This window comes from Clytia hemisphaerica, unplaced genomic scaffold (genome assembly GCF_902728285.1).
Source record: "Clytia hemisphaerica strain Z4C2 unplaced genomic scaffold, Clytia hemisphaerica genome assembly, whole genome shotgun sequence".
Classification (NCBI taxonomy): domain Eukaryota; kingdom Metazoa; phylum Cnidaria; class Hydrozoa; order Leptothecata; family Clytiidae; genus Clytia; species Clytia hemisphaerica.
The window spans coordinates 77,397-88,172 of record NW_027103674.1 but is presented as its reverse complement, the minus strand read 5'-3'; the positions used below and the strand labels follow the sequence as shown (position 1 = coordinate 88,172).

At 33.6% G+C, this 10,776-nt stretch overlaps 1 protein-coding gene across 1 annotated transcript; it reads right to left on the bottom strand.

Annotated features, from left to right (window-relative positions):
* Positions 1–1,087: 1,087 nt before the first annotated feature.
* LOC136803400 (uncharacterized) lies at positions 1,088–7,199 on the bottom strand. Its single transcript, XM_067060118.1, has 15 exons — positions 6,696–7,199; positions 6,410–6,515; positions 5,987–6,207; positions 5,624–5,755; positions 5,202–5,366; positions 4,504–4,640; positions 4,085–4,196; positions 3,764–3,847; positions 3,397–3,577; positions 3,124–3,213; positions 2,936–3,022; positions 2,632–2,752; positions 2,258–2,445; positions 1,889–2,073; positions 1,088–1,614 (listed from the first exon to the last, which is right to left on the bottom strand). The coding sequence occupies exons 1-15, from the start codon at positions 7,149–7,151 to the stop codon at positions 1,165–1,167; spliced, it is 2,715 nt and encodes a 904-aa protein (XP_066916219.1). The 5' UTR covers positions 7,152–7,199; the 3' UTR covers positions 1,088–1,164.
* Between the last annotated feature and the right edge of the window lie 3,577 nt (positions 7,200–10,776).

The window sequence follows — 10,776 nt, the reverse complement described above, 5'->3', positions numbered from 1 at the left end:
GCTAAATAACAACTTAAAAATACAACTAATATAATACCCTGCAGTTAAAAATCAGGTCGAAAATATTCTTCGAACCTTTATAGAAAGGAAAAAATACCATATAACGGGCAAAAAGGTTAGCTGAGTCTTCAGTCGATAAACAAAATTACTTTCCAAACAAAGTTGAGTCCAGGATAATTTTGAAAAAATGTAAAATTTGGCAAGATGGCAAGAAAAATGTAAAATTTCTAAATTAAAAAGGATTTTCTGAGTTCGGTTTAGCTTTAAAAATATTTTTTTAACCAAATTCCTTGATCTCCTTATCAAATCGATTTTTTTTCTTAGAAGCTGGAAAGCCTATCTGAACAAAAAATCACAGTTTTAAGTTGAGGTAATACTATAGTATGTGAGAATTAGCTAAAAAAAGCCTTAACCTTGAAAGAAATAGTACGAGGCTAAAATTTGACACACTTAGGGGTTATAGATGCACCAGAAAAAAAAAACACAATAAATTGGATAAGTTTTGGACCCTTTTTGGGTCAATTTCCCATGACATCATTTTTTAGTACCCAACTCCTAGAACATGGTTTTCAAAAAGACTTTTAAAATAAATCTAAACCCATTCATTGGGGAGTTTTCGAGCAATTTCTCGGACTGAAGTTGACAAATAACCCAATTTTCGTCATCTAATTTTTCATGTCTTTCCAATGAATAGGTTTAAAGTTATTTTTGAAGTCTTTTTGAAAATCATGTTCTAGAGGTTTTGTACTGAAAAATTACGCCATGGGAAATTGGCCCAAAAAGAGATGCCTTGGAGTTTTTACAAGATACTTAACTGATTGGTTATTTTTAAACAATAGGGATGACGCGTTCTTTAGAAAAAGAAATAAAATCGTTTGTCTCAACATTTAACGACCAGCAGAGCCATCAAAGAACTTGTAAAAACTCCAGCTTGACCCCCAAAAAGGGTCCGAAACTTATTCAATTGACTGTGCTTTTTTTCTGGTGCATCTATAACCCAAAGGGAGCTATGTGCCAAATTTCAGTTACATACTATTTTTTTCAAGGTAAAACCCTAATTCCCACATACTATAAACACAGTATAAAGTACCTTTTCCCAATTAATTTAACTTTTGATCTAAAAAGAAGAAATTCCGATTACAAAAATTAGCGCAATAAGACAATTTACATATAGAGATCGAAATCAAGTTCACTATCGCTCCCAGGTTCACTATCAGTTCCTGAGATGGTTGAATCCGTGAACTGTTCAACATCGTCAAAATTGTCTTTAGTACCAGATTCTTCATGATTGAAAGAATCATCGTTATCGAATGAAATTTGACTATTCTGGACATCAGTAGGTACTATTTTTGTGGTAACTGACGAGAAACACTTGATCAGGTCATTGAGAAAACATTCTACGAAATTTATCTTTCCCTTTAACAGGAATGCGATACCCTCAGAAGCCTGGACCTCCAAATAGTCAACAAGTTTTTGAAGTTGGTTTTCCCAGTATTCCCGTGTTTCCTTCATTTCTTGTTCGACAAGCGCCACCTCTTCTATCGCGCGTTGCTTCCTGATGTGGTACTGTATGAGCGATTTCACGATGGTACATGGGACAGAAGGACATATCACCTGAAAATCGAATACAATTTTTTAATAGTACATTTCTCTAGAAAGAATGGTAAAATCGATCATTTTTTCCTATTTCCATTTAAAGTTTCGCAGAAACAGCGATCTGCCTTCAAAGAGAATCTCTCGAAAGTATCAGTCGAAGTAAGAATACCTAGGAAGGGCGAATCTTTACTTAAAATCTGGGTCTCTCTAGTAATCTAAATTCTAAGATAAGGCGAATGGGAGATGATGAAGAAGAAATTAGTTTATTTTAATCTCGTCTGAAGAACCTTACGTTTGAAATTAGACTCGTGTCATCATAGATAGGTGACTTGACGTTTAAAACTTCAATGTAGCTGATTGCCTTGAATGCGGGTGACAATTCCGAATTGATGCTGTTATACGAAACCAATAGATTTTTGATTTCAGAGCAAACTTTATTTATTTGCTTGGACAATCTCGTTGCAATAGCTGATCCATCTATAACGACGAAAGTTGAGGAAAGTTGCAAAGTGATATTTCTATTTAGTATCGAGAAATAACCTTTACACGATGATTGATTGAGGAGATAAGATATTTTTTAACCTCTTTAAAATTGACAATATTATGTTTAATTTCAATCATTCTAGCTAACCAATGTAACACACAATGTTTATAAGTATACCTGCATAACGTTTCTTTAGCACTAATAACATTAATCTCTCAGAACATCTGCTATACAAAGTGGAGGCTGTTTCCTTAGATTTTTCTTTCAGGAACTTTAGCTGTTGCAATTTAAATTCCTCAGTAGAATTCGTCCATCGTTCCGGAATTTTGTGTTTTTTCTCGAGTGATTTTAAAGTTGATTCCATTCTAAAAAGAGAAAGCCTAAATTGCTGACAAGATTCAAGTTTTTATTTTATGAATTTTCAAAAAGAAAAATGCTAGATTAGTTGTTAAAATACTAGAGTTAATCTTTCCTTAATTATCTGATTCTTTTAATGATTTTATGGTCGCCAAACCTATCTTTACCTAAATCAAATTAAACAAAAAAGTTACCGTTTGGCTTTGCGTTGGTGTAAAGCAGCGTCCGAAACTTTTTCACTCATTAACGCCAAAGAAGATTCTTTGTGGAATGATCTTAGTTTCTGATAATATGTTTGCTTCCAGTCCGGAATTTCTGATAAAAAAAAAAGAAATAACCATAGGCACATTATACAAATTCTAAACACAGAATGTTTCTTTTTCATATATTGTTGTAGGGGTCAAAGTTATAGTGAGAACATTTTATGTTTTTTTATCAAAACATCTTAATTAATCAAGAGTTGTTGGACGTGAGATTGAGTTGAATGAAAGTATAAACCTGCAATCTGCGATGATTTATCTCTATTGTTCACAGCGTTATCCTCTTCAACTTTCCAGGAGTCTAACACGTCGTCAGTGATTTTCACTAAAATAAAAATTTACAAAGGTAACTCACGAAAAAGATGTTATGTTTTGTATTTAAATAAACATGTAAAATAAAAAATTAAAGTGGAGATAACCAATTACCATCTAGCTTTGAGCATATTAACTTTATTTCCATTTCACAAGATTCCAATGTTTCGGTCGCCTTATGATGCAAAAATACCAAGTATTTTCCTACAAAGATAGAAAGTAAGTATAATATGGGAATCTTTTCACAGAACTCATTTTTAATGAACAGTGGAGGAACCTACAGTTTTATTTACGTTTAAGTTTGACTTAGCATAAACATTGACACTATAGATGATGTGATAACGCCAGAAAAAAAATTACTGGAGATAATTAGCGGAGGCAGCTTACCGATGCCACTCATTTTCTTGGAGCCAAAATGCATCAGTGCATCACTAAGTAAATCAGTGCGGTGAGCCGGTGTCATTTCTTTGGTGATTTTTGAGAATGATCTGAGGTATGACCACAACCTCTCCATAAGTTCACCATCCATCAAGCCAAACGTGTCTAGTCTTCTGATTGAGTTTTTTACCTTAAATATAGATAAATTAATTAAAAAAATAAATAACAAAATAAAAAGTGAAAAGAAAAAAGAACTCTACGATCCCGCTATTTTTTAAGCCAGGAGTTGACTTTTAAACTATACAGCCATTTGAAGATTTCTAGGTTCTAGTCTTCTTTAGGTGATTAACTCTCTAGACACTCAAAGAATACTTGCCTGGCAGCCTCCTCGGTGGCCATAGGAGTGAAAGACTGGTATTCCGAACTTGAAATCTTTATATTTCCAAAACGTGTTTTTTTTCTACAATATAAAGAATTAAAAAATTTTCTCATGGGTCACTATAGAAATAAACTTCTTGAGATCAAAATTATTTTAGAAATAAATTCGCAGACTTGTAGTTAGGTTAAGTTGAGCGTACATAATATAAATGGGTCCCAGACTAAAAATGCGTCACCAAAATCATCGACAAAATAATGTTCGACTGATGCCTGCCGTTGGTTGAGAAATTAACCCAAATTGTAGTTTCAATAAAATTACCTTCAAGTGTAATTTCAATACACATGCTATATCATATATAACGTGAGTAAGTAAACATTTATCCTTGTTTTCCTCCAATAAATGATCAAGTAAATAAACTGCGTAGCCTAACCTGTTAAAAAAAGTGTTATATAGTAAAATGAAGTTTTAACAATTCAATTAAAAATTGATTTTGAGAAAGGCTATATCTTTCAAGGGGCAAAAAGTTCAAAATTTCCTAGGTAGTAAGGAACTCGATAAGGGACTTTGAGACTGAAATTCTCTGTAAAAATAAGGAACTCCAGGCTCAGAGCAAAGTTAAGGTTCCTTATAAAAAAAAAAACGTGTATTCAATATTCAATATTTTACATTTCATGTATGTAAATGTGAAAAAAACTTGTGATAAAAGAAAACATGAAAAATACAAAATCCATAGCTACCTTTCACCATGTCTCATATTCAGAAACAGTTTTGGAAACTCGTGTCTACAAGACATGCCGAAAATTCCAGTAACGCTGAGTTTTTTTGTCTTTCTTTTCGATCTCAAGTTACTTCCTGCTTGAAAATTACTACAATCCTGAATAATAATATATTTACTTTAAAAATAAGAGGTATCATTAATGAAGAAACCAAAAAGTTTTAATCAAGCGGGTTAGGTGCCTCAGTCTACTTGTGTGGCAAATATTTAGGGAAAGAACAGACGAAGTTATAGATAAACAAAAGTAAAACGGATTGGAATGAGGTTAGAAGAAATGTAAGAATAATGCAAAATTTGGTGTAGTCGCTGTTGTTATTGTTGTCACTGTTGTTGTTGATATTGTAGTCGTTGTTGTTATTGTTGAGATCCTTGTTGTTGTTGTTGTTGTTGTTGTTATTATTGTTGTCGAGTGGACAGTCTAAAGTTGTAAATGTCTATGGTAAAGTCACTGAGTGTGGTGTTAAAGATGTTACTAACTTTACAAAAAAAACATATTTTTGGAATATATACAAGAAAATTGCTGGATCGTGCATCTTATCATATTCTCAAGATGGTCATAATATCAGAATATATAAGCAGAAATCATATTATTAAAGATGTCATTAACACGGGTGAGGTTTGCCATCTAACACGATCTTATAAGGAGAAAGTAGTCCTTACCTTTGTCTTCAATGTGTCATCGTAGCTTAACATAAATTCATCTATGTCCTCATCAGGAACAAATAAATTGGAGGACCTTATTGTAAGTTTTGTTGATTTTGATGCAGATGCTTTGAGCACAAGACCAAAGTTGGCATCAAAACAATAGAAGACATTGCCATTTTTCTAAATAAAAATTTCGGATGATTTTAGGGAGTCGTCAGCACAATTTAATTATTTTTAATCAAAAAGGGACTTTCAAGGCGATGTACGGTTCAGCACGTAGAAAATGAAAAAATAATATCTTTTATGAATGACGTTATTTAATGATGAAAACAATTGGATTGGAACTTTTCTATATAAAAAGGATTTTAGATAATAAGTAAAATTAAAACCTGTGAAGAACAAGATGCTCTTAGCAAGATATGTTATTGAAGCCTTACTTTAGGGCAAGCTGCACACTTTTCAAATCCACTGAATTCTCTACAAATGCTTTTGAGATTGACTAGATTTCTACGAAAATTTCTGAATTGGTCTACTGAATCTGTTTTTTCCAATCGATTAAGGTATCTTCTCTAAGGTAAAAAAGGAGAAAATACATTTTACTCTATAAAACCATCTACCAAAATAAAATTTTCACAATAAAACTTGGATAAGATGATGTTCCCGAAACAAGAAGAAATAATTCGATACGTGGAAGAAATATTAAAGGAAAATTTACATTGTGGAAACATTTTACTAGCAGAACTAAGATTACACAAACAAAGGGGTATCATAAAAATATTCATAAATTCAACTCTGCTTACCAAATCTGAATCCAACATTCCACTTTTCCATGCCAAACCCTCGCAAAACGAGTGAAATGAGATCTTCCCTTCCAATTGCAAAGCAATGAAGAGGTGTAGTAAATTTAAAGATACCACAGTATTGGGTTTAATTGGAGTAACAGGCCACAAGTCCAGGCAAAGAAGCGTTTCAAGTTCACTTTCACAACAGCAAAAGTAAATGGAATATTGATGGGACGATCCTAAATTTAATTAAGAAAATAAATAAAAAAGTCAAAGCTTAAAACCAAAAAGAAGGTCGCGAGTTGAGAATCATCCCTTCACAAATTATTTCACAAACTTACCTTGTTGTCATGATGCTTTGTATTAGAAATTTAAGCTTAAGTCTGTTTATAAAAAAGAGCAAGAATTGAGTTTCATTAACATCTTTTTTATTCTCTGTACCTGTTTCTGAAATAACTGTTACCAGTCTTGGTTTAGCAAATGAACAGTCACGGGTGTGTCTGCTCTTCATTTCAAGCTTGATTTGAAAGTCTCTGATGCCTTTTTCCTGCAGGTGAAAATAAAAAATGTAAAGAACATAAAATGAAATGAAATTTAAAGACTTTGAAAAGAGAACAGCAATAAAAAAAGATCCATATTATCAATGTTTGAAAAATAAATCTGCAGATGGAAAAAGATTAATAATAATAACAACATAATAATATAAATTTTCTACTGTATTACTTACATCGACTTCCAATAAAGTATGAAACTGTATGTTCTTGTGGACTTTCACTGCACATTCCTTGCAATATATTGTACACGGTCCACATGTTTTGCAACAAATGCATGTTTCAAGTAAGTCCACCTCACAAAAACAGCAACTAGCAGGCAAGAGCTTGAGTTTTTTAGTGTAGAAATCAAGATAGTCTGATGAAGAGAAAATATCCCATGCATGGAGTTCCTTTTCTTTCAAAGATTTATACGACTTTGATGGTTGATTAGGGATATCTTGATGGTGATGATGAGGAACCTCTTGGAAATCGGGAAAATCTTGAACATCATTTTGTGTACATTCATCATCAGTTGATTCTTTAAATCCTCGTTTGCATGGGGCTTTAATCAATGTCGTCTTCTTTTTGCCGTTTCGTATTGTACTTCGTTTTAGTGCAATTGTCTTTTGTTTGACTTTACCTTTAGGCATTTTAGTTCTGACTAGTGAGTAATTATAAAAAAGTCAACAGAAATTTTTAATTTTTCCGGATAAATTCAATTTTAATTTAAAGCAGATTAACTTATTTTTTCAAATACTTACCTCATGGTTGTATGTGAAATAACAACTTAATAACAACTTCCCCACCTTAAGAAGAAATGTGTTAGGTATGAAAAGCTAAAACTGTGAAAAGTTTATTTCTCATTCTAATTAATAGCAATGTCAATTAAATTATTCCAATGTAATTTACCCAATTAGCTGATTTTGATAGATGGCTCAAATTATAGCTTTAGTTTCAAATTTGATTAGCTCTTTTATCAGTGGCCCTCAACTTTTGAATCAGTGATTTTCAAAGGCTGTCTTGTTGGAGGTGTGTGATAGCAGACTTATAATTCCAGGAAAGTATGTTACAACACTGTTCACATCTCTTGATTGGATTGAGTTTCTAAATATTAATAGATGACATGCTTGGAATTCCAAAAATGAACCACATCTTCAATTTACTAAAAAGAGTGACACTAACGAACTAAACAATTAGTAATACTAATGATATAAATCAGAAGTTAATTTGACTTTTCTTTCTTGAAAGCAAAATGAATTATACAAATTAAGGTATGAATTTGACTGTTTCATCCAGCAAAACAAATGATACAAGTTAAAGGGTTAAGTTCGTTTAAACTGTTTCATCCAGCAAAACAAATGATACAAGTTAAAGGGTTAAGTCTGTTTGACTGTTTTCTCCAGCAAAACAAATGATACAAGTAAAAGGTGAAGGTTCATTTGACTTTTTCCTCCAGTTGCTCATCTCATTACAGATTAAAAAATAGTTACTACTTTAGCAAAATTCTATCTGGCATTCTAAAATTTGAATTTTGTGAAGTTCTATTTGCTAATATGAATTAGGATTGTGAAACAAAAAATAAGCCATCAACAAATAGTGCTTGGATTCTAGTATTAATATTTCACATGAACATCAGCAATAACAGCAGTTTCAGTTGATCGTTTTATGATATGTTTACAATTAAAAAGTTCTAAAAAAAGGAGAAGAAAAAGAATCATCAAATTGGACAAGCCAAATCTAAAAAGAACCAAGGCAAACCAGCCTTAACATACTCATTCCTTACTCACCTCTTATTTGTTTTCTTGAGCATCTCTATATATGATAATGTTATTTTCTGTGTATTAAAATTCATTGTATTATTTAACACAAAGGTCTAATTTGTTGCATAAAAAACTAGGTATATAACCATTAAAAAATCCAGAAAAGGCAAATTGTGCTTTTAACGTATAGCTTTTTCTCTAGCTCTTCTCTTTAGAACAAACAAACACATATAAGCAAAACAAATAACACTGATAAATTAGATTTAAACTATGGGAAAGAGCAGTGCTATTTTTAACTGTTCTTCGCAAGAATACGACACTCAACAGATATAGGGTTGACAAACGATATAATCCACCAGGATGTATCCTCTCTTATTTCACCCCTATTTTCTACTTTCCTATCTTCTATCCTGATTTTCTGACTTTCTCAAGTGTTTCCAACTGTTTTCTGAAATTTGCCCGTACCGATGAAATAGGTCTTTGACCCTGGCTCGAACCACCAAACGACCCTGCCGGTGCACCCGACAGTCGGTTGCTGTCGGGTGCTGAAATTTCTAAATTTGCAAAAACACCCGACAATAGCGCACCCAACAGTCGGGTGCTAAAATTCCTAACTTTGTTACACGTTGGGTGCTGTTAAAAGCGCCCAAGATAAAAAAAAAGTCCGAAAAATGGCGATTTCGATGACGTCAGCATTATTAATGACAGTAAAAAATTAAAACGTCGACCAGCTCATCATGTAGCCCTGATTAAGGCTTTCAGTAGGAAAGTATATGGTTTAGTAGTATGTTTAAGTAGCACACGACAAAAGTGCACCCGACTGTCGGGTGTTTGAATTTCTAACTTCAAACACCCGACAACAGCACCCGACTGTCGAGTGCACCGGCAGGGTCGTACCATCAAATGCAAGCAACCTTGGTTTACAAACCCCAATGCCTAACTGCTTGCGCCAACTAGACACGTCAAATAACTGTCATTCACAAATAATCATAGCGTGTAAATTACAGACCTTAATTAAGAAAGCTCCCAACCCTACTGGTGCCCCTACAAGGGTCCCTACCTAGTCCTATAAGTTAAGTCACAGGGTAAGAATGCCCCTAAGAAGGCCTTCGGTCTTTTATTGCGACTCTGGAGCTCTAACCCTAACCCTAACCCTAACCCTAACTAAATGATAACCAAACCACCCCGTCTATGTCCGCAGATTGAAAAATTTCACTTGCATCCCTGCCCTGGCTGGTGGATGGGTACCCTGGTGGATGATATCATCTGCCAACCCAGATATTAGCAACCCCCTGATCAGAAGAAGAAATTGGCTTCTGACACAATAAAAAACAAAACAAATCTTCCCACTGTCCGCGCGCCTGTCCGCCCGTCCACCCGAACCCGCCTGCGGGCCGCTTGCTATATATTTTCAACAACCGCTGCGGCGAGATGCAAACAAAACTATTTTTGATGGCTGCCTAGCAAAAAAACGGGTTCATCTCACTAGTCCAAAACTTTCTAGTCCAACCACAAGACAGCCTAGTATAGCATGCTGCTGTTGTGTTGTTTTTGCAGTAAAAATTAATTCTTTTCATCACCTGTTCCTCCCTAAATATGTATATCTCTGTTTCTTCCAGAAAACTGGCACAACCACCAAATGTATTGTCAGCCTGTTATGCTGACCAACTAGGGAGTGTCCTCCCAACAAAACCAAACCAAAACAAATGAGAAGAGATCTATATATTTACAGAAATCTTTTTAGCTAATCATGATCCCCTTGAGCTTGACTTTCGTTTTTATCGCTGCTTGGACTACCATTTTGTTGGATCCAAGCGTGAAAGTGCGCATGCTCAATACTATCATTGAGGGTTACGATTAGCATCGTTATACGCATTGACCCAGAAATTCAGATACTAAAGGTGTACGGATATGTATCACACACCTTTTGATGCGGTGTTACGATATCTATCAGATACTCATTGCATAAAAAGAAAATACACGTCTTTTTATAAGAACATAAGGCTGCAATGGCCGAAATTTCAAGAACAAGTTGAGACTCCAAACACCCAATTTCTTAGAAAAATGACAAAAATACTCAAAAAATGGCGAAAATAATGTTAAGAACATTTTTAAGCTTAAAACTCAAAAAGTTAAGAACATCCGAAGGCTTCAGAAATTTTGGAACTTCTTATGAAAATAAACGTGTATCAGATAAAGGTAGGAACACGTTTTTTTATAATAACAAACCCCATAACCCCATTTTAGAACATAAGGCTTCGATGGCCAAAATATTAAAAATTTAAAAATATTTGCAGACTCAAAGCATTTTACGGGAAATAAACAAAAATTATCAAAAGATGGTGAGAATAAGAACATATTAGAAACATTTTTATGATTAAAATTCAAAAAGTTATGAACATACGAAGGCTTCAAAAGATTTTTGATGTTCTTGTGAAAAAATGTGTATACGTTCTGGTAGTAATCACTCATTACTGAAAATCTCAAACATTCTTTTTACATCATCAGCCTACAG